The sequence below is a fragment of the Erinaceus europaeus genome, chromosome 4 (genome assembly GCF_950295315.1).
Source record: "Erinaceus europaeus chromosome 4, mEriEur2.1, whole genome shotgun sequence".
NCBI classification, from domain to species: Eukaryota; Metazoa; Chordata; class Mammalia; order Eulipotyphla; family Erinaceidae; genus Erinaceus; species Erinaceus europaeus.
Window position 1 is genome coordinate 141,715,843 of NC_080165.1, and position 22,631 is coordinate 141,738,473.

Consider the following 22,631-nt stretch of genomic DNA (forward strand, 5'->3'; position numbering starts at 1 on the left):
GACCCTTCTCTTTACAGAGTTTGTAGTGTTACCAATAATCTAATCTAATCCATGAGGCAGTAATTAAACACATAAAACAAAGGGGGGGATAAAAGTTTATCCTTTTGCCAAATGAGATTATGCTCAGGAAAATTTCCCTGAGGATACTGAGGAACAGAGGATTTAATTAAGGCAGAAACCAGTGTCCACCAGTCGTGGTTGTATGAGAGAGGTTAGCTAGTGAATATTCTGGTTTTCCAGTAATGGCGGGTGGGTGGCAAATGAGATAAAGCCCCTATAAGTCTGTGCTGTGTGCTCCATTTCAAAGTGTTTTCAAAGTCCAGAGAGACTCAGATATTGGGGGCTAGAAACGTGGGTCCTCAAATATGGGTGGCATTTATGTTTCTCAAATGGCAATGTCGCTTCTTAAGAACAAAAAAGGATGGGGGAGATACATAATGGTTACGCAAAGAGACTCTCATGCCTGAGGCTGCAAAGTCAATCCCCCAGGTTCAATCCCCCAGCAACACCATAAGCCAGAGCTGAGCAGTGCCCTGGTAAGAGAAAGAAAGAAAGAAAGAGAGACAGAAAGAAAGAAAAGAAGAAAGAGCTTGCTGCAATGCCAGCCTATTTCTTGTCACCGTAGATTGGCAGTAGATTAGCGGAGTTCTGCTAGTGTTGGACTCCATTCGAGCTCTGTCACTCATTGTGTAATTTACTGCAGGCCACAGAGCCTCTGTGACCCTTAGTCTCTTTTTCTGTGAGGTGTTGTGATCATTGAGATTAAGGTAATATACAATAGACGCTCCATAAATAAGAACATCAGCTCTTATTGACCAATTGAATGACCTTGGACAAGGTCTACATATTTAATGCTGTCCCATTATTGGGGAGATGAGGAAGTTGATCTGAAAGGTCTCTCAAGCCCGTCTCAGCAGTTTTAAATATCGGGGCTCAGGTCTCCCCCATTTCCTCCTTTTGCGTAGGGGTGCATGCCCTCCCCCAGCGCCCCCACCCCCACCGAGAAACTCTTGCCCGCTCACTTCTGCCCCCAACCCCCACTCCCCGGGGAAATCTGCAGACTGCAGAGCTCCTTAATCTGCACCCTTTGCCCTCAGTCCGGGCCTGGGCGAGACATGCCGCTCGGGGAGCCGGACCCCGAACTTGGCTCGACCGTGGGGCGCCCGGGGAGCGGTGGCGAGGGTGCAGACGTCCCGGCGCCACCGGAAGGGGGGTGACCCGCGGGCTGCAACAAACTTCTCGTCCAACCGGGGTGGCCGCCTCCGCCCCGCAGCGCCGGGGAAGGGCGGGCTGTGCAGGCGCAGGCTCGGGGGCCGGCCCGGAACCCCCAGACTCGGGAGCCCGAGGTCCCCAGGTTCTCCTCTCCCTGCACCCCGGAGGCGAAGAGCATCGGGGGCGCCACGCCCTCGGGCGCCAACTCGCGGGCGGGGCGGGGCGGGGCGGGGCTGCTCCGAGCCGGGGAGCGCGGTAATGAGATGGTAATGACATGCTAATGAGATGCCGGGGCAGGACGGGGGATCGGAGCCCAGTCTCGCTCCCCCCAGAGCCGGACTCCGGGAGTGACGCGCCGGGCTCCCCCCCACGTCTTCTCTCGCCCCGCCCAGTCTGGGCTCGTCCTCTCCCCGCAACCCCCCGCCCCCCGGCAGGAAGCGGCTCCTGGAGCCTCCGGAGCTGCGGGGTAAGTGGTCCAGCTGCTGCAGCCGCGTGGTCCCTACCCGTGGCGGTGCTCAGGGGGGTGTGCGCGCGCTTCCGGGGAGATACAGCCCTCGGGCTGCGCGAGTTCGGGTCCCGCTGAGGGTCCCGGTCCGGGTCTGGGTCTGGGTCCGGGTGGCGGGTCTGCCTCTTCCCGCAGCCGCCCTGCCTGACTGTGCGGTCCAGGCTGGGGATCCCTCCCCGCCGCCGAGGCGCGGCCCCCTCTGCATCCTCGACGACCGCTCCGCCCTCGCCCAGCCTTTGTCCCGGGGCCTCCAGGCTGGGCCACCCCTCTCCCATCTTACTCCTCCTAGCGCCACGGGAGACCTTGCCCCTCATCCAGGGTACCTGCGTGGGTGGCTTTAGCCTCCTCTCGCCTCGGGTCGCTTCCGGGGTTCCCATTGGAACTGGGGGGGGGGTGGGGGAGTGGAGGAGGTGAGACTCTCGGACTCAGCCCCAGGGATGCGCACCCATCACTGCCTGTCATCAACTTCCTCAAGGACAGCCCCATCCTCAAGCTCCACTGATTTCTCCCAGTCCCTAGCAAGAGAAAGGCGCCTCCGGCCCCCCTCAACTTGCGTGTGTGTATGTGTATGTGGGGTGGGAACTCAGCTAGGGACCTAGGGGGTGGGGCACACAAAGAGAAGCCTTGTTGAGGGAGATTCCAGAGAGAGCGAGCCTCCCCCCCCAGTGACCCCAGGATGGGGCAGGGCGTCCTTGCGGTGGGAAGGGCCCGGGAGGGGCGACCCTGGCAGCTGTCACCCCCAGTTCCCTGGAGCAGGCTCCCCTAAGAAGCTGCCAGGAGGCACAGGGGGGGAAGTGTTCAGACCACAGTGAGTCAGAAATAGACTCAGCCCTCCTTCAGCCAGTCAGGCAGTCGCAACATCCTCTGGCTGTCAGTTGAGGTAGGCTGGGTGGTGGGAAGTGGAACCTACACACTTAAGGACTCTCCCCACTTCTCTGCGGAGGCACACAGGGCGCTGAGAAGGAGACTTTGCCCCTGCGTGAGACACGCCTCTCACACCCTGCCTTGCCACGGAGGCTTAGGGAAGTGTGGTGGAGGGAGGAGAGGAGACAGCAGGTGTGCCCAGCAGTCCAGCTGCAGGTATGAAATGAGCCCTGCACCTCAAGTGAAGGAAAGCGGTGTGTGTGTGTGTGTGTGTGTGTGTGTGTGTGTGTGTGTGTCTGCACTTCAGAGAAATCCCTCAGTGTCCAGCTCCTACCTCCTGGGCCCCAGGGATGAAGCAAGGTTTGAAGAATCCTGGACAACTGGAGGTTCCTAGGCTTTCTACATGTCTATATACCCAGGGCTATTGCTTTTTCATTTCCAAATTTGGTGTAAAAAGGGTAACAGCTGCTTCTGGAACAAACTGGGAGTGGACTGGGTGAGAGCAGAACCAATCAGGGTGTCTCCAAAGCTCCTTGGGGACACCAGTCTGCTTTCTTCTCCTCCCCAGTTCTTTTAACCTTTTCCTGCTTTCTCCAGGCCACTCTTTTTCTCTTCCTTCCTTCTCCCCAGAAGCCAAGTGCCTCTCTCCAGCTTCTCGTCAGGCTGGGCAGCTCCCAGGGCCTCCCTCATGGCTTCACCCACCTCCACCAACCCAGCACACGCCCACTTTGAGAGCTTCCTGCAAGCCCAACTGTGCAGGGATGTGCTGAGCAGCTTTGACGGGCTCTGCAGGGCCCTGGAGCTGGAGCCCGGTGGGGGCCTGCCCCAGTTCCACAAGATCAAGGCCCAGCTCAACTACTGGAGCGCCAAGTCACTATGGGCCAAGCTGGACAAACGAGCCACTCAGCCTGTGTACCAGCAGGGACGGGCCTGCGCCAACACCAAGGTAGATGTCATTACTTGGGATGGGGCTTGAAGATCACAGGGGAGTCAGAGCACGGTGAAGCCCACATGTCCTATGTGTTCACAGTGCCTGGTGGTGGGCGCTGGACCTTGCGGGCTGCGGGCCGCCGTGGAGCTGGCACTGCTGGGAGCCCAAGTGGTACTGGTGGAAAAACGCACCAAGTTCTCTCGCCACAATGTACTCCACCTCTGGCCTTTCACCATCCATGACCTCCGGGCCCTCGGGGCCAAGAAATTCTACGGACGCTTCTGCACAGGCACCCTGGACCACATCAGTGAGCATCACACGGTAGCCTGGAGGGATGGGTTGAGCCTGGGTCAGGAGGCAGATCGGACAGGATTCTCTTCAGCTAGGTGGGCAGCCTCGTCTGTAAGGGGGGCAGTTTCACCGAGTGACCTGTGAGCCCTTTGCTAGCTCTTGACTCGGCGCATTCTGGTGCCCAAGGGAAGCTGTTTGGTGCTGGGGCCCTTGTTCTTAAAGTCCTTTACTTCCCAGGCATCAGGCAGCTGCAACTGCTCTTGCTGAAAGTGGCATTACTGCTGGGCGTGGAAATTCACTGGGGTGTCACTTTCACCGGCCTCCAGCCGCCTCCCAAAAGGGGTAAGTACCCCTGCTCCTGAGATGTTCCATCTGCCAAGGAGATCTTGGCTTTCGGGAGAGGAAGAGCAGTGTTGGGAGTCGGCGGAGCCTCCTTTCTAGTTGTGTAGCCTTGTGCGAACTGTGCTGAGTCTCACTTTGAAGAGCTCTATAAGAGTGGCATGGAGGGGGCGCGTGGTGGTGCACCTGGTTAAGTGCGCAAGGACCCAGGTTCAAGCCCTGGGCCCCCTGCACGGGGAAAGATTCACAAGTGGTGAAACAGGGCTGCAGGTCTCTCTCTCTCTCTCTCTCTCCCCTTCCCTTTCTATTTCCCCTTCCCTCTCAATTTTTGTCACTAAACAAGATAAAAAATACATAAAAAAAAAAAAAGTGGTCCAGGAGGTGGTGCAGTGGATAAAGTATTTCTCAAGCATAAGGTTCCGAGCTCAATCCCCAGCAGCACATGTACCAGAGCGATATTCTGGTTTTCTTTCTCTCCCTCTCTTCTCATCCTTTTCATAAAAATAAATAAATAAATCTTTAAAAAATAAATAACTGATAGGGCTGGGGAGATTGCATAATGGCCATGCAAACAACTTCCATGCCTGAGGCTCTGACTTCTCAGGGTCAGTCTCCAGCAGCATCAGAAGCTGAAGCTGAGTTTTGCTTTGGGGGAAAAATGACTAATATTTCCTTGCTAATAACTAATATTCCATGACTGTTGTGAAGGTGTGAGCTGATGGTGTGTAGTACAGTCCTTTACTCGTTTATTTACATTCCACTGGCTTGAGCTGGGAATCTGGAGGCCCCTTCAGATGCCCACACTTTTGTGTCTCTCACATTCTCGGCCACAGGCAGTGGCTGGCGTGCCCAGCTCCAACCCAGTCCTCCATCCCAGCTGGCCAGCTATGAATTTGATGTTCTCATCTCAGCTGCTGGAGGGAAATTTGTCCCTGAAGGTGAGTGTTTCCCTTCCCTCAGAAAAGCCAGTCTCTTGGGCTCCTCCTGGACCTCGTGAGGTTGTAAAGTCTCTCATCTTCCCACCATGACCCACCCCGCCCTACTTCTAGGCTTCACGGTTCGAGAAATGCGTGGCAAACTCGCCATTGGCATCACGGCCAACTTTGTGAACCGGCGCACGGTGGAAGAGACTCAGGTGCCCGAGATCAGTGGTGTGGCCAAGATCTACAACCAACAGTTCTTCCAGAGTCTGCTCAAAGCCACAGGTCAGCCCCTTTATGGGACTCTGCCCTGCCTGACTGCGAACTGGTTCCCACCTACCCCTCCAGAGTCTGCTCAAAGCCACAGGTCAGCCCCTTCATGGGACTCTGCCCTGCCTGATTGTGAACTGGTTCTCAGACTTATCTTCATCCAATGAAACCACATTTTGCCATCTTTGTAGTCTTGGCAGCAAAGGGGGAAAGAACTCGTGTCCTTAGGGATTTAGTAGGAAGCACCTCATTTGGCAGCCCAGCATGAAAAGCCTTACAGATCTTTCATGAAATGCATGGGGAGGGGGCGGGCCGGTCAGTATCGCACCTGGTTCAACGCACATAGTACGAAATGCAAGGACCCCCACAAGGATCCATTTTTGAACTCCCCCCACCCCCCAAGTACAGTGGGGGAAGCTTTGTAAGAGGTGAAGCAGGTCTGCAGGTGTCTCTCTTTCTCCCTCTCTATCTTCCCCTCCCCTCTCAATTTCTCTCTGCCCTATTCAATAAAATAGAAAAAATGGCCGCCAGGAGCAGTGGGTTTGTAGTGCTGGTACCAAGCCCCAGTGATAATCCTGGAGGCAAAAAAGAATAAAATGCATAGGGCTCTGCTTTGTGCTTCTTTATCTGTGCTTGTAACATCAGATAATAGCAATTCAGAGCAAGAGCGGCTCTTCCCAAAGATGCCGTGTTTACTTTGGCTTCACGCTGCCACTCCCACTGGAGGTTGATACCCCTGTTTGAGAGGTAGAGCTGTTCTGGGAAACACGTGACCCTGGGATGCAAGTCTCCTAGCTGCCACCCCCACCCATTCCTTGCTGCTTAAAGGGCTCAGGCCTCCTGAGCTTGAAGACAGATGGCCCATTGTGCCACCCAAACTCACGACCAGTGTGTGTGGCAGTACCCACTGCAGGCTAAGCTGTGTGCTCAGCTCTCCAGGTCAGGTGTGCCTGGCTGTTTGGAGAGGTGACCTAGGAGACACCTCCTGACTGCTTGCCTGTCCCTCCAGGCATCGACTTAGAGAACATTGTCTACTACAAGGATGACACTCACTACTTCGTGATGACAGCCAAGAAGCAGTGTATGTTGCGGCTGGGAGTGCTGCGTCAGGTGGGGCTCTGGGCCAGGCAGGGCGGGGCTGGGTGGTCGGCCTTGGGGGGGTACGTGGGGCTAGTCCCGACCCTTCCTCTACCCTAGCATCCCCTCTCCCCCAGGCTCTTCTCCCCTGGGATTTACATGGCACTCTTTAAATCGTATGCTGACCTAAGTACCTGACACCTGCCATAGGTTATTACCACACCTGTAATAAGCTCCGTGAGGGCTGGGCTTTGTGTCTCTTGCCCCATGACTATTCCCAGTGTCTAGAGGGAGTGTGCTTGGTACATAGAAGTACCCAGTAAATATGTGCTGAATGAATTAGTTGAACACTTACTATATGATGTTCCTTTTTTTTTTTTTTTTAAGAAGTTGTCTTTTATATATAAATTATCTTTGTTTCTTTATGGGATAAACACAGCCAGAACTCTAGAGGGAGGGGAGGTAGAAAATCAGAGACCCCTGCAGCCCTGCTTCACCACTCTTAACGCTTCCCCCTGCAGGTGGGGCCTGGGGACTAGAACCTGGGCCTCACGCACTGTAACGTGCGGGTGCGCCACCACCTGGCCCCCTGTGTGATGGTCTTTTGGTCCAGTTTCTTGCTCTCTTTGTTTTTTTGTTCGTTTTCTTGCCAGGGCTTCGCTCCAGGCTGCCTTCTTTTTATTAGCTAGAGAAACAGAGGGAGAAAGAAATGGCAGCGCTGAAGCTCCCTCTGCTGCGGCGGGGCCCAGGCCCAGGCCCAGGCTCAAATTTGGGTCACGCACACAGCAGAGCAGCACACTACTCAGGTGGCCTTTTTTTTTTTTTTTTTTCCTTTTTCTGTATTGGAGGATTAATGGTTTACAGTCAACAGTAAAATGCAGTAGTTTGTGCATGTGTAACATTTCCCAGTTTCCACATAACAGTTCAGTCCCCACTAGGCCCTCCTCTGCCAGCATGTTCCAGGACCTGAACCCTCCCCCCGCCCAAAGGTGCAATACGCAATTAATTAATTAATTGATTAATTAATTATTTTTTTACAGAGCACTGCTCAGCTCTGACTTATGGTGGTGCAGAGGATTGAACCTGGGACCTGAGAGCCTCAGGCATGAAAATCTGTTTGCATAACCATTATGCTATTCCCCCTTCCTCCCAGTAGCCTATACCAGAGCATTACTCAGCTCTAGTTTATGATGGTGCAGGGGATTAGACCTGCAACTTTGAGCCGCAAGCATGAAAATTTTGTGCATAACCATTGCTTTTTAAAAATACATATTTTTTTTCCTCCAGGGTTATTGCTGGGGCTCAGTGCCTGCACCATGAGTCCACTGCTCCTGGAGGCTACTTTTTCCCTTTTTTTTTTTTGTTGCCCCGTTTTATCATTGTTGTGGTTATTATTACTGTTGTTATTGATGTTGTCGTTGTTGGATAGGACAGAGAGAAATCGAGAGAGGAGAAGATAGGGAAGAAGAGAGAAAGATAATCTGTAGACCTGCTTCACCACTTGTGAAGCGACCCCCCTGCAGGTGGGGAGCTGGGGGCTTGAACCGGGATCCTTAACGCCGGTCCATGCACTTTGATCGATGTGCGCTTAACCTGCTGCGCTACCACCCAACCCCCTAAAAGTATGTTTTTTAGCTTATCAGAGAGAAGTAGAAATCAAGAGGGAGGGGGAAGCACTGCTCTATCACATATGAAGCTTCCCCTACAGGTGGGGGCTGGGGGCTTGAACCATGGTCCTTGAGCATTCTTATGTGCTCAAGTGGGTGCCTGGCCCCTACATAACCATTATTGTATCTCCCCCTCCCTATTTTGCTGGCCTTTTCTCACCCAATTTTTTTTTTTTAGGTACAAAAATTTTATTTTATTTCATTTTATTTTATCATTACTACTATTATTATTTTTTACCAGAGCACTGCTCAGCTCTGGTTTATGGTGGTGCTGGGGATTGAACCTGGGACCTTTGGTGCTTCAGGCATGAGAGTCTTTTTGCATAACCATTATGCTATCTCCCCAGCCCATTTTATTTTATTATTTTTTTACCAGAGCACTGCTTAGCTGTGACTTATGGTGGGGTGGGGGCTTGAACCTGGGACTTGAGAGCCTCAGGCATGAGAGTCTCTGCATAACCGCTATGCTGTCTACCCCAACCCCTCTCAGCTAATTTCTGTGATGTGTAAATGGTGGAGAAACTGAGACTCTGAGAAGTTCAGTGACTTGTCCAGAGCGGGTGCTTCATGATAGCAGTGGTACTGGGCCTCCAGACAGGGCGCCCCACCCGCACGGCACTGTTAGGACACGTGTTGAGGAAGGTGACTGGAGCTTGGGAGACACAGGGCGTTCAGATTAATTCTAATCCCAGTTTAGCCTTCAACTGCTGTGTAGTCTTGGGAGGCCCCTTCTTGGGGCTTCAGGTATGTTCTCTACCCAGGGGGATGGGACGGCTATTGACCCTGGTGGTTGTGATCCCCTGGCCCTGCAGGACTGGCCGGAGACTGACCGGCTGCTGAGCGGTGCCAATGTGGTGCCTGCAGCTCTGCAGCGCTTTGCCCGGGCGGCTGCTGACTTCGCCACCCAGGGAAAGCTTGGAAACCTGGAGTTTGCCCAGGATGCCAGCGGCCGGCCCGACGTCTCTGCCTTCGACTTCACAAGCATGATGCGGGCTGAGAGCTCTGCCCGCGTGAAGGAGAAACACGGTGCCCGGCTGCTGATGGGACTGGTGGGGGACTGCCTGGTGGAGGTGAGGAGGCCAGGGCTCCAGGCTGGTGTTTCAGGAGGCAGGGACTCCTCATAACAACCGCCAGAGGCTCCAGGGCTGGGGGAGGAAGCCGCTAATGTGCTAATGCCACACACAGAGAGAGAGACCGCTGCCGGTGTAATGAGGGGCCCATCTGCTGGGATCTGTTAAGCATCTGGGCTTGGGCATGCCCTTTGGGTTTTCACTGAGCTGTTTCCTCTTCTGACCCTGCAGCCCTTCTGGCCCCTGGGCACTGGAGTGGCGCGGGGCTTCCTGGCAGCTCTTGACGCAGCCTGGATGGTGAAGCGATGGGCAGAGGGCGTTGGGCCCCTAGAGGTGCTGGCAGAACGGTGAGGCCCAAGATACGGGGGCAGTTGGCAGGGTGTGAGCAAGGGTCAGAGAGAGGGTCAGGGATGTAGGGTGCATCTTTGGAGGCAAGAGCAAAAAGAACGGGACCTGGATAGTGGTGCGTCTGGTTAAGAGCACATGTTCCCAAGCACAAAGACCTGGGTTCAAACCTCTGCCCCCACCTGCAGGAGGTCCACTTCACAAGTGCTGAAGCAGGTGTGCAGGTGTCTGTCTTTCCCCCTCTCTCTCTCCATCCTTTCACTATCTCTCTGTCCTGATTAAAAAAAAAAAAAAGAAAGAAAAGAAGAAGAAAAGAAAAAAATGGCTACCAGGAGCAGGGGATTCATAGTGCTGGCACCAAGCCTCGGCGATAACCCTGGTGGCAATTAAAAAAAAAATGAGCAAAGAGAACTAAAAGAGAAAGAGATACTCAGAAAGAGAGAGTTCTCGTGGGTTGGGCACTGATGAATGAATGCTCCTCACCTCATGCCCTACTCACCCACCCCCTCCAGTGAAAGCCTGTACCAGCTCCTGTCACAGACCTCCCCAGAAAACATGCATCGCAACACAGCCCAGTACGGGCTGGACCCAGCTACTCGCTACCCCAACCTGAATCTCCGGGCTGTGACCCCCAAACAGGTCAGAGACCCCTGTTGTCCCCCCACACAGCTCGCTCACTTCTGTAGGCCAGGCCTCCCCTCCAGGTCTGCCTCATCACCACCCTCCTGGGGGCTCCCCCCCCCCCCCCCCCGGGTGTGCGGGGTGTGGTTAGCCTGCCTTGGGCCCTGAGAGCAGCTGCCGTAGGTTCAAGACCTGTACGAAGTGGCGACCAAGGAGACTATACAGAGGCCGAGTGACAAGCCAGACGGCGTTGCGTCAGTCACTGGTGAGGCCCTCCTCTAAGGCAGGGTCCAAAACTCAGACCAGCCATCGACGTCCAGAACAAGCTTGTGAGGGAGCAGGGTGCTGGAGTCCTCCCTGGTGGTGGTGGTGGTGTGTGTGTGTGTGTGGGGGGGGGGTTGGGAGTGTCCTGGAGGGGTGAAGGGGGAAGGGAGGGGTTGGTTCACAGCTACTGTACATGGAGTGATTTCAGTGTTTCAACAGCCTTGACAGCTGCTGTAGCTTTTCTGCCTGGCTCCTCCAGCCTAGTACCCCTCAGGCCACCTTTGTTTGTCAGCCTCTGGGTCCCCCTTCAGCCTCATTTCATAGCTTGTTGTCCTTTGTGGCTGGCAATGATTGTATTCATTTGCTTTATCCAAAGACTTTTTTTTTGCTTCCAGGTTTATTGCTGGGGCTCGCATCACGAATCCACTACTCCTGAAAGCTATTTTTTTCCCCTTTTGTTGCCTTTGTTGTTTTATCGTTGTTGTGGTTATTATTATTATTGTTATTGATGTCATTGTTGGATAGGACAGAGAGAAATGGAGAGAGAAGGAGAAAAAGAAGGGGAGAGAAAGATAGACACCTGCAGACCTGCTTCACTACCTGTGAAGCGACTCCCCTGCAGGCGGGGAGCCGGGGGCTTGAACCAGGATCCTTATGCCAGTCCTTGTGCTTTGCACCACATGTGCTTAACCCACTGCACTACCGCCTGACCCCCGACTTTTTTTTTTAATGATAAAACTGAGGTGGAGGAGGGTGCCCCAGGAGTGGGTGTCTGCCTCCACTTTCCATATTCCCCCTACACCCAGCCGGTGGGCTCTGTGAGCTTGGGATCCTTTTTTAAATTTCTTTATTGGGGGATTAATGGTTTAAGGTAGACAGTACAATAGTCTATACATGTCTAACATTTCCACATAACATAAGCCTCCTCTCCCAGGCTTAGCGGGCACCCAAGAGGCGCTCCTTCGCTGGTGCCAGGAACAGACCGCTGGGTACCCCGGTGTTCACGTCACCGACCTGTCTTCCTCCTGGACTGACGGACGGGCTCTTTGTGCCCTGGTGCACCGGCTGCAGCCCGGCCTACTGTGAGTTGGGAACTGGGCTCGAGGTCCCTGGCAGGCCCTGCCTGTCTCTCATACAGGCAGTGTGGAGGGGAGGGAGATGGCTGTCGCCGAGTCTGCAAACCCAGTGGAGTCCTCCCACTGGCTGATGATCTCTGCCCACATCGCTTCACCTCTGTAGCATTACTATTCCTGTCTGCTCGCGGGAATCCAGTATGTTGAATAGGGAGCGCTCTGTGGGCGGGCAGGTGCCCTCAGGACCAGAGGTGGTTGATGTTGCGCGGCGATCGTGTGTAACAGAGAATTAAAGCCTTTTCTGTTCTCTGTCCGCTTTGTACCCCAGCCCAGCCCCTGCACGCTGCCTGCTTCCTTTCTCCCCCTCGGAGGGGTCAGGCTCCTGTATCCAATTGTCTTCTTCATGACACCTTGCAGGGAGCCCTCTGACCTCCAGGGTGTGGGGGCTCTGGAAGCTGCTTCGTGGGCTCTGAAGATGGCAGAGCATGAGCTGGGCATCACGCCGGTGTTGTCTGCACAGGCAGTGGTGGCAGGGAGCGACCCGCTGGGCCTCATTGCCTACCTCAGCTACTTCCACAGTGCCTTCAAGAACACACCCCACACTGAAGGTGACCTGGTTGCGGGGGCGGGAGGAGGGCGGTTGGGACATGGGAGAGGTGAGGTGTGAGAGAGGGGGCAGGGGGAGCCTGAGCACAGCCTGGGAGAGGTGCCCTTCTGGTTTAAGTGTAGTTTCTGTTTGGGGGTGGGGGGATGCCATGCTTCCCGTCTATCCCGATGCTTCAACTCTCCCCGCAGGCCCTGTCAGACAAGGCTCCCTGGGCACCTCCAGGGCTGTCCAATTCCTTGGCAAACTGCAGAGGACCCTGCAACGAACCCGGGCCCAGGTAAGGCAAGCAGGGCTAGGCAGTGGGCCCCTGGGGATTGCGAGACTGAGGTCAAGGCGGAGACGCTCACGTGAAAGCAAGGGAGGGTGCGGGGTTTCAGCCCCACGCTCAAGGTCTGGGACTGTTGCAGGAAAAGCGGGAGCACGCTGGTGGCAAGAAGCCTCGCCTACAGGTAAACGTGATAGGACTAGACAGTCCCTGCCTCAGTCTGTCTCCTTCCCCGGTGCTGTTTCCCGTGTCCTCTCCCCCACACCCATGTCTTATGCACTTGGGTCCCAGAATCTGTCTCCTCCTGCCCAGAGCCCCTTCCTTAGCCCCCGTCTCCCAGCCACCCTGTCTGTACACATCCACTCCCCTGCTAACCCTGTACTCCCATCTCCAAGCCTGACCGCATTACCTCTTTAGGAAGAGGCTCACACCCCAAGGACTGAGGAGCCCCCTGTCCCAGAGCCCAGTGTGCCTCTGACACCACCGTCCCAGCACCAGCAGGTAAGAAATCGCCCCATGTCTAGGCAGAGGCCTGCGGCGGGCAGGAGGTTTCAGGGAGAGGTAAGGGCTCTGCGGCTGGCTGCCAGTAACCCACTCCGTGGCCCCGGGGTGATGTAGGCCAATTCTGGGGACCTGTGTGCACTGTGCGGGGAGCAGCTCTATGTCCTGGAACGCCTCTGCGTCGACGGCCATTTCTTCCACCGGAGCTGCTTCTGCTGCCCTATCTGTGAGGCCACGTTGTGGCCAGGCGACTACGGACAGCACCCAGGAGATGGTGAGTGGGTTAGGGAGAGCCTGGGGCAGGGGGCACCCCAGATCTGGCCTTGGAGGGCCAGGAACTTGAAAGTGGAGAACTAGACTGCTAAGCACGGGGCAGAAATAGGCTCGTTCTGATATTCTGCTGTGCCCAAGGGCTCTTCCCCGGTGTGGAGGTGTAAGGAGGCAGAAGGTTGACGGTCAGGCTCACATTCAGAGTCCAGTCTGCCCCAGCTTCAGTAACGACTTTGTCTCTTCCCCTTCTCCACCCTGCCCAGGAAGATTCTACTGCCTCCAGCACCTGCCCCAAGCAGGCCACCAAGAAGACAACGGCAACCATGGCTCCGAGAGCCAGGTAAAAGCTGAAAGTGTGTGTTGGGGGTAGGAAAAAAAGAAAAGGGACATGGGCGAATGATTATCAGCCAGTGGGAGGACTCTACTGGGTTTGCTGACTCAGAGAGACAGCCGTCTCTCTCCCCTCCACACTGCCTGTACAAGAGAGAGGCAGGGCCTGCCAGGGACCGTGAGCCCAGTTCTCAACTCACAGTAGGCCGGGCCTACTCTACCAGCAGATTTTTTTTTTAAATTTGGGTAGAGACGGAGAAACAGGGGAGTGGGGAGACAGAGAGCGCTGCATCACTGTTTGTGAAGCTTACCTCTTGCAAGTGGGGTCCAGGGGCTTGAACTTCAGTCCTTACTCACTGTAGCATGTGCTTTTAACCACATACTCCACCACCTGGCCCTGAGCCCAGTGGATTTTGCTGACAGTAGCAGGTCATTGTCTGCTAGAAAGGCAGGAGTTTACTACTTTTTTACATTTTTTTAATATTTATTTTATTTATTTATTCCCTTTTGTTGCCCTTTTCTTTATTGTTGTTGTAGTTATTATTATTATTGATGTTGTTGTTGTTGGAAAGGAGAGAGAGAGAAATGGAGAGAGGAGGGGAAGACAGAAAGGGGGAGAGAAAGATAAGACACCTGCAGACCTGCTTCACTGCCTGTGAAGCGACTCCCCTGCAGGTGGGAAGCCAGGGGCTCGAACCAGGATCCTTACACCGGTCCTTGTGCTTTGCGCCATGTGTGCTTAACCTGCTGCACTACCGCTCGACCCCCTAAAGGCAGGAGTTTTCATCTGGTTCTGCTGATAATGCATTCCGAGTGCCTAGAGCACTCCTTGGCACTATTCAGTACGTGGTATCAGTCAGTGAACCCAGGCCTGTCCCAGTTGTTGTAAGGGCCAGCCTTGACCTCACATTGGGCAGGCTACTGACCATCAACCTGGGGGCTTTTACAGGAACTCCCCACACCTACCGAGACCAGCTCCCCAGTCCCCCCAATCCCCCCGAAGGAAAGCAATCCGGTCCCAAGCCCCAGCCAGCCAACCCGTCGGCCCATCCGCCTCTCCAGCCCTGAACGCCGACAGCTGTCCTCCCTCAGCCTTACTCCTGACCAGGAGGCGGAACCTCCACCCAAGCCCCCCCGTACCTGCCTTGCCTTGGCCCGCCAGGCCCTGGAGGGCAGCTTTATGGGCTGGGGACTCCCAGTCCAAACAGCTCAAGGTAGATACTATCCAGATGTGCGGACCCCAGGTGGGGTGGGGCTATGGTAGTGGGACTCCTCAGGGAATGAGCTGGGGAGGAGAAAGGGAAGTGGAGGGGGTGGCGGGGAGGGGGTCCCAGGTGCTTTATCTATTTCTTTCTACCAACAGAGGAAGAAAAGAATCTTTCGTCTAGTGAGGAGGAAGAAGAGGATGAGGAGGAAGATGGAGCTTTGTATTCAGATGCTGAGCAGGTAGGTGGGAGGACTTGGCTCCGAGCCATCAGGTGGTTTCATTGAATATAACCCACCCGGGGCCAGGCAGTGGTGCACCTGGTTGAGGCCCCATGTTACAGTGCACAAGGACCCCAGTTTAAGCCCCTGGTCCCCCACCTGCAGGGGGAAAGCTTCACGAGTGGTGAAGCAGCGTTGCGGGTGTCTCTGTCTCTCTCCCCATCTCCTCCTTCCCCCTCGATTTCTGGCTGTCTCCATCCAATAAGTAAAGATAAAAAAATAAAGCTTTTAAAATATAATATAACCTTGTCTTTTTCAATATTTACTTATTCCCTTTTGTTGCCCTTGTTTTTTTTATTGTTGTAGTTATTGTTGTTACCATTCTTGGATAGGACAGAGAGAAATGGAGAGAGGAGGGGAAGACAGAGAGGGGGAGAGAAAGATAGACACCTGCAGGCCTGCTTCACCGCTTGTAAAGCGACTCCCCTGCAGGTGGGGAGCCGGGGGCTTCAACCGAGATCCTTACGCTGGTCCTTGCACTTTGCACCATGTACCTTGCACTTTAACCCTCTGTGCTACCCTCTGTGCTTCCAAAAATAATAGAACCTTATAGCATGCTCCCTTCCCCTAGCCCTTGCCCTGATTGTCTTTTCTACTCAGTTTTTCATGTCTCAAAGCTTCTATTTTCTTCTACCAGAGTTTACCCCCATTTCCAGTCCAGGGATTTTTTTTTAAGCCCCTTCTGAGTAGAGCCTACCTGCCAGGGGACCAAGTCCTAACCCTAAATGGCTTGACAACCTTGCTATAGACTCTGTTGACCATTGCCAAGAACTCGGGACACATGACTAATTATCCAACATGGCGACGGACTCTGCTGCGCCGTGCTAAGGAGGAGGAGATGAAACGCTTCAGCAAGGCCCAGGTGAGATCTACGAGCTCCCTGAAGTTCTGATGGGCCCAGGAGCCTGAGACTGGGGGTCATATCTCCCCTAGCGCTCCATCCTTGAGCCATCAAAGACTCTTTGGCCTTCTGTCTTGAACCCTTCAGGCCATCCAGCGAAGGCAATATGAGATCGAAGTGGCTCTGAATGAGCTGGAAGCTGAGGGCAAGAAACTGGAGCTGGCCCTGAGGGAGCAGAGTGGTGAGTCAAATTGGGGAGGGACCAACTGGGACATGTTTCTGCCTCTGTTTCTGTGTTTAGCTCTCAAACCATCGGGCTGTGACCCGACCAGTTATATCGGACAGACTCCTCTCACCTTGGCTTGAGCTCTCCTGACTAACCCTGCCCCTTCTATTAGATTCTTCAGAACAGCGAAAGAACCTCTTGTTAGAACAACTGCTGCAGCTTGTTCGGGAGAAAAACAGCCTGGTGACCGAGGAGGCTGAGCTCATGATCGCGTAAGGGATGAGGGACCAGTGGCCTTTAAGTTGGGCCCCAGCCAGGTCCTCGCGTACAACGGACAGCTGGGCTTCCTCTATCCTCTTTCCACAGGGCAAAGGAACTGAACCTGGAGGAGAAGCAGTGGCACCTGGACCAGGAGCTACGACGCTACATGAATCAGGATGGTAGGCAGGGGAGATGGTATGAGGGAGGAAGAGGGCGCAGTGTGCTGCATAAGCGCCTGACCTCAGGCACTGACTGACTGCCCAACAGTCGCGTAACATGATCTGAGTGAAGTGCTTCGGAGCCCTGGTATTTCTGAGGCACCTCAGGAAGAAGCCTAAGGATGGGGTTCCAAGGCTCCCACCCCCTTTTTAAATAGAAAAAATCTATCCGTTTTTGGATAGATAGCCAGAAATTGAGAGGGAAGAGGATGATAGAGAGGGAGAGAGACAGAGAGAGACACCTGCAGCCCTGCTTCACTCCTCGTGAAGCTTCTCCCCCGCAGGTGAGGACCGGGGGCTTGAACCCAGGTCCTTGTACATTGTAACAGATGTACCGTCACCTGCCCCCCTTTCTTATTTTACTTTAATGAGAGAATTACAGAGAGAGATCAGTGGCTTACGGTTGGGACTGGGGATTGAACCTAGGACCTCAGAGCATCAGGTAACCATTAGGCTATCACCCTACCTCCCTCTTTACTAAAAAAAAAAAAAAAAATACAGAACCAGAGAACCCAAGAGACGGAAAGCATGAAAGAGACCGCAGTACTGCAGCTTCCTTCAAAGCAATGGGGGCTGGGCTCAAACTTAGGCCACACATGTAGCGAAGCTGCACATTGCCCAAGTGAACTATTGGGCCAGCTCCCTAGGCCACTGTTGTCTCCAGTTCAATCAGAGCTATACAGCTGGGCTCTAGACAAAATTTCCTTCAAAAATGGTGCTGCTGGGGGTCAAGGCAGTAGCGTAGCAGGTTAAGCGCAGGTGGCGCAAAGTATAAGGACTGGTGCAAGGATCCCGGTTCAAGCCCCCAGCCTCCCCACCTACAGGGGAGTCGTTTCACAGGCAGTGAAGCAGGTCAGCAGGTGTCTTATCTTTCTTTCCCCCTCTCTGTCTTCCCAGCCTCTCTCGATTTCTCTCTGTCCTATCCAACAACGACATCGGTAACAACAACAATAATAACCACAACAACGATAAAACAACAAGGGCAACCTAAGGGGGGGAGAAATAAATTTTAAAAAATGGTACTGCTGCTAAATGATTCCAGAAAGCCAGTTTATGCAGCGTTCACGAGCCAAAAAAAAAACCTTAAGAGATTAGGAAAACAAAGCTCGGCTTGTGCGAATCACAGGGGTGGCTTTAGGTTTTGTCTCTCCTAACTCACCACCCAAATTCTGGTCCTCTGACTTCATCATCTCTTCCCTTCAGGAACCCTGAGGACAGACGTTGATCCACAAGATGAGAAAAAAGCCGTAAAGAAGCTGGTGGATGTGGTGAACCAGCGCAATGCCCTCATCCACTTTCTGGAGGAATGCAGGCTCAGTGAGCTGACTTCAGGGCCAGGGGTGCAGGACTAGAAAAGACCAGGCCTCCGACTTTCTTCTCTCCAAGGAAGACGCCTCCGTGCAGAAGTAGGCTCCCCTTGCTCATCTGGCTGCCTGGGAGAGGGCCAGTTTCCAATAAAAATGTTTCTGCCACACAGAGGGCTCAGGCTGCCTCCAGGAGGAAGGGAGGAAGGAGGTGTGTGGGAGGCCAGAGGATAGCAAGGAACCTGAAGATCTACTTTGTGACAGCCACTGAGCCTCCACCCCAGTCACTATCTCTACAAGGGAAACGGCAGAGCCATAAAAGTGTGTTTTATTGTTCCTCAACCCTGTCCCCCTCCTGCTGCCCCAGGAACAGGGATGGCTGAGACTCTGGACCCGGGTCCTGGGCCTCCCTTGCCCTTCTCAGCACATGCTGGAGCTCAGCCTGTGCCCTGCATAAGGCCTTGACTTCCTTCAGATGGAAGAGGTAGACTGCACCTGCCCCCAGGATCAGTCCGACGCTGGGGGTCCAGAGCAGTATGGCGACTTCCCTGAATTCTCCTCCAGCCACCAGGGCACACAGCAGCGCCAGGAGAAGCAGCCCTAGGCCAACCACGTAGCCAGCGAGGTTGGCCCACCAGTGAGCGTGGGTCATGCCCAGGTCCAGCTCCGCCCAGGCCTCCCTGAGCACACTCGTCAGTGGTGAGCACTCCGTGGGTCCTAGAGGTAGTGGGGTGAGAGAGAGACAAGAGACAGAGATGTGTCAGAATGGAAGAGCTGCCTTGTGCTGGCGGGCCAGGGAAAGGGGGGGTTACTCACCACAGGGGGGACTGGCGGTGTGCTGGGGAGGGCTGTGTCTCACACACAGCGTCGCCATCAGGGCCTCGTGATCAGAGAGGGGGCTGCCACTGTGAGGGTCGTGGCCCGTAGTGGTTCTCAGAGTCTTGCAGGAGATGTAGAACCCAGGGACTGCCTAGGGGGGCCGAGAGAGAGAGCTTTGTGTGTTTTGCATTTAGTAGACTGGGGGTCAGGAAGTAGTTTGCCGGGAGTCGGGCTGTAGCGTAGCGGGTTAAGTGCAGGTGGCACAAAGCGCAGTTCGAGCCCTGGCTCCCCACCTGCAGGGGAGTCCCTTCACAGGTGGTGAAGCAGGTCTGCAGGTGTCTGTCTTTCTCCCTCTGTCTTCCCATCCTCTCTCCATTTCTCTCTGTCCTATCCAACAACGATGACAACAATAATAATAACTACAACAATAAAACAAGGGCAACAAAAGGGAATAAATATTAAAAAATTTTTTTAAAAAAAGGAAGTAGTTTGCCTGGTAGAGTGTATGCCTTACTGTGCAGGACTCCGGGCTCCAATCTTGATACCATGGAGGTGCACGATGCATGGGGCCTTCTTACACGGTAGAGCGCTATGTTGCTTCTCTCCTCTCTTTGCCTCTTCCTACCCTCTTTATTTTTAGTATTATTATTTTTTAAAGGATTTAAAATTTTTTATATATTTATTTATATATTTTTCCCTTTTGTTGCCCTTGTTTTTTTATTGTTGTTGTAGTTATTGTTATTGATGTCATCGTGGTTGGCTAGGACAGTGAAAAATGGAGAGAGGAGGGGAAGACAGAGAGGGGGAGAGAAAGACAAACACCTGCAGACCTAGTACCCCCCAGGCCACCTTTGTCTATCAGCCTCTGGGTCCCCCTTCAGCCTCATTTCATAGCTTGTTGTCCTTTGTGGCTGGCAATGATTGTATTCATTTGCTTTATCCAAAGACTTTGTTTTTGCCTCCAGGTTTATTGCTGGGGCTCACACCACGAATCCACTACTCCTGAAAGCTATTATCATTGTGGTTATTATTATTGTTGTTATTGATGTCGTTGTTGGATAGGACAGAGAGAAATGGACAGAGAAGGGGAAGACAGAGAGGGGGAGAGAAAGACAGACACCTGCAGACCTGCTCCACCGCCTGTGAAGCGACTCCCCTGCAGGTGGGGATTCAGGGGCTCGAACCGGGATCCTTATGCCGGTCCTTGTGCTTCATGCCATGTATGCTTAACCCGCTGCGCTACTGTCCAACTCCCTAGTATTTATTATTTATTTATTATTGGATAGAGACAGAAAAATTGAGAAAGATAGAGAGGGAGAAAGACAGAAACACCTATAGTACTGCCTCACTACTTATGAAGCTTCCCCCTGCAGGCAGGGACCAGGGTCTTGAACCTGGGTCCTTGTGCACTGTCATGTGTGCACTTAATCAGGGGCACCACCGCCTGGCCCCCACCCAGAGAGAGAACCTTTCCCCAAACAGCCAGCCCTGGGCTCTCCCTTTGTCTAGTCCGCAGCGAGCGGTCATCTGCGCAGGCTGGTGAGGGGTGAGGAGACCCGAAGCCCAGCAGGTGAAGCCACACCGTGGGGCAAGGCCTGACCTTGTAGAGCACATAGTCGATGCGGATGCCCAAGGGAAACGGCTCCAGCTCCTGCTGGTTGACGTAGCAGTTCTCAGGCACCATTGTACAGCCTTCTTCAGCACCCTAGATGCAAAGTTGACTTGTGCCATATGTAGCGAGAGGAGGAGGGAGAGCAGCTGCTGGGCAGGTGGGTAGAGACACGGCCTCACCTTGAAGTCTCGGGTCTCCAGGTAGGCATCTCGCAACCCTGTCCACTCCTTCAGCAGGCGGCAGCCCAGGTCCTTTGGGTGCAAGTTGAGGTCACCGCATAGCAGAACCACGTCAGCTTTCTTTGAAGTATGGCTGGGGGGGAACCAGGGTGGTGAGGCAGGAATTCTTCCTCAAAGTGGGGCTTCTGCTGTCCCTCAGCCCCTGAACCCCATGCCCATTCCCCTTCCCCTGTCAAGCCCAGGCTCACACACTGGATGAACTGGGCCAGTTCCCAAGCTTGGGTCACACGGTGTGCCAGGTAGATGTCCTTCTGTCGACTGTACTCGGCATGGAGCTGAACAAGACAGATGAGACAACAGAGGAGGAGGCTGAGTGCCCCACTTAGGCAAGCGTGTACCTGTCTGTCACGCGGTCTGGTGCAGGGTAAACAACGAGTGACCATATCTACTGATCTCAGGAGATCCTTCCCCCCCCCCGCACCTCATGCCCAGGCTGTCCTGGCAGGACTCCCTCTCGGCCCCAGATGGTGTCTTACCCCTACACGATGTTACCTTCCTTCAGCGACTCACATGGGTCACGTAGGCATTGAGCACCAGCCCGCTCAGATGCAGCACCAGCAGTCCCACGGCTTTCCCGCAGAACCAGTCACCATGGTGGATCTGCAGGCAGGAGGGGAGGGGCACAGACAAGTCAGAGCACTGCACCCTGTCTGTCTAGCCCTCGGAAGGATGCCTCCTTCACAGAGCGTTGGAAGGGAAGTTCAGAGGCAGGAGAGGCCTGAGGGCAGGCTTACCATGTAAGGGTAGCCATTGAGGGTGTAGATGTGCTGGGCAAACTCCTGGATTGGGTGTTTGGAGAAGACACAGAGGCCACTGCCAATGATGCCGCTGAAAGCCAAGTCCTGCTTAATCGCCAGAAAAGAAGCAGAGAAGCCCTCCTCTCCCCTCTTCCCCTTCCCCCCTTAATGTTCTGGCGTTTTCCCTGCTGCTGCTGCTTCTGGAATGTGCTGCACAGGTAAGATCCTCCTGGTGCCTCCAATCTCTTGGGCTCAGATCGCCCAGAGGAGAGAAGCTGGGGGTCCGAGTGTGAGTATGAGTGTGTGTGTGTGTGTGTGTGTGTAGGGGGGCTGGGGATTGGGCAGGGCTGCACGGCTCCATGTCAGTTCAATGGCAGGCAGGGCCAGGTGCACACACTACAGTGTACAAGGACCCAGGTTCAAGCCCCTAGTCCCCACCTGCAGGGGTAAAAGCTTCAGGAGTGTTGGAGCAGGGCAGCAGGTGTCTCTCTGCCTTTCTCCCCTTCCCCTTCTCAATTTCTGTCTATTCAATAATGAATGTATTAAAAAAGAGGGGGCGGGGATAATAAGCCGGCCAGCCACTCACCTCCTGAAGTAGTGTGCAGCCGGGTAGGTGGGCAGCAGCTTCTGGCTCAGGTACTGGAAGTCCTGCTCACTCCACACCTGCGGGCAGGGGTGTGGGTGCCTGTCGGGGGCCCCTTCTTCCCCTCCCCCCATACCCCCTCTCACCCCGCCTCAAAGCTCGGGCTCCCCCATGGGCTGCCGGCGCCACCCCACCTCCTCCAGCAGGGCCAGGTCGAAACTCTCCATGTTCAGAAAGTCTCCCAGGCGCTTCACGCGGTCGGCGCGGTGCTTGCTCACGTAGGGAATGTCCCTGCGGGCCGGAATGGGTGGGGGGAGGCCTGGGATGGGGGGTCCCCCCCACCCCGCACCCACGCGGCCCTCCTCCCTCTGGGTGCGGGTGCGGACCCTTCCCTCGCTGGGGCGGGGGCGGCGCACTCACCAGCAGTTGAGGTTAAAGACCCTCAGCCGCAGGGAGAAGTTAGGCTTCATGGTGGAGCCGCCCTCGGGACGGGACCCTGCGCGGTCGCGGGGCGGGCGGCAGGCGCCTCCTGCCGGGGCTGCTGCTCACAGGTGGCGGCGGCCGGGTCCCGCACCTTCCGGAAGGTGGAGCGGGGACCAAAGGGGGCGCGGGGGCGCGAGGTCCCGGACCCGCTCGCGCGTTTCCCCGGCAACCGGCCTGCAGGCTCCAAAACCCGCCGCCCGCCGAGCCCCGGAAAAAGGCGATCAGCTGCGGAATCACGGCGCTGATGGGAGGCCAGGGCCGCGCGCGGGGGGTGGGGGGGTTCCGGGTGGGCGGCCAGCGGTGCCCGGAGCTCCTCGCTTCTTGTTCTCCCGAAGCTGGTCTGGGGCGATCAGCAGCGCTGGGACGGTTTTTAAGCCGAGCCCCCGCAGCTAGGCAGCAAC

The 22,631-nt window shown here is 54.8% G+C and overlaps 3 protein-coding genes across 4 annotated transcripts in view; 2 read left to right on the top strand and 1 right to left on the bottom strand.

The window, feature by feature from the left end:
• The first annotated feature begins 3,196 nt into the window (after positions 1-3,196).
• Positions 3,197-17,927, top strand: MICAL1 (microtubule associated monooxygenase, calponin and LIM domain containing 1). 2 transcript variants are annotated; one of them, XM_016191738.2, is made up of 24 exons: positions 3,197-3,527; positions 3,612-3,819; positions 4,041-4,145; positions 4,976-5,080; positions 5,192-5,347; positions 6,342-6,442; positions 8,889-9,146; positions 9,378-9,493; positions 10,004-10,130; positions 10,296-10,377; positions 11,311-11,458; positions 11,867-12,057; positions 12,245-12,333; positions 12,464-12,505; positions 12,739-12,822; positions 12,940-13,096; positions 13,356-13,432; positions 14,372-14,636; positions 14,786-14,868; positions 15,656-15,769; positions 15,896-15,989; positions 16,147-16,246; positions 16,341-16,414; positions 17,657-17,927. In XM_016191738.2, the coding sequence occupies exons 1-24, from the start codon at positions 3,270-3,272 to the stop codon at positions 17,803-17,805; spliced, it is 3,183 nt and encodes a 1,060-aa protein (XP_016047224.1). In that variant the 5' UTR covers positions 3,197-3,269; the 3' UTR covers positions 17,806-17,927. The 2 variants fall into 2 exon arrangements, with proteins under 2 accessions (XP_016047224.1, XP_060046633.1); XM_060190650.1 differs by having other exon boundaries at positions 16,156-16,246.
• A 142-nt stretch (positions 17,928-18,069) lies between these two features.
• SMPD2 (sphingomyelin phosphodiesterase 2) lies at positions 18,070-22,612 on the bottom strand. The gene is made up of 10 exons (XM_007531166.3): positions 22,168-22,612; positions 21,942-22,038; positions 21,751-21,827; positions 21,162-21,255; positions 20,938-21,027; positions 20,620-20,702; positions 20,368-20,500; positions 20,177-20,281; positions 18,574-18,727; positions 18,070-18,474 (listed from the first exon to the last, which is right to left on the bottom strand). Exons 1-10 carry the CDS (start codon positions 22,215-22,217, stop codon positions 18,086-18,088), a joined length of 1,272 nt encoding a protein of 423 aa, XP_007531228.1. The 5' UTR covers positions 22,218-22,612; the 3' UTR covers positions 18,070-18,085.
• Positions 21,272-22,631, top strand: part of PPIL6 (peptidylprolyl isomerase like 6) — a 48,398-nt gene continuing 47,038 nt past the window's right edge. Inside the window, exon 1 of the mRNA XM_060190659.1 lies at positions 21,272-21,453. Coding sequence (XP_060046642.1) covers positions 21,370-21,453 — 84 coding nt within the window. The 5' untranslated portion in view covers positions 21,272-21,369. The remainder of the gene's footprint in view (positions 21,454-22,631) is intronic.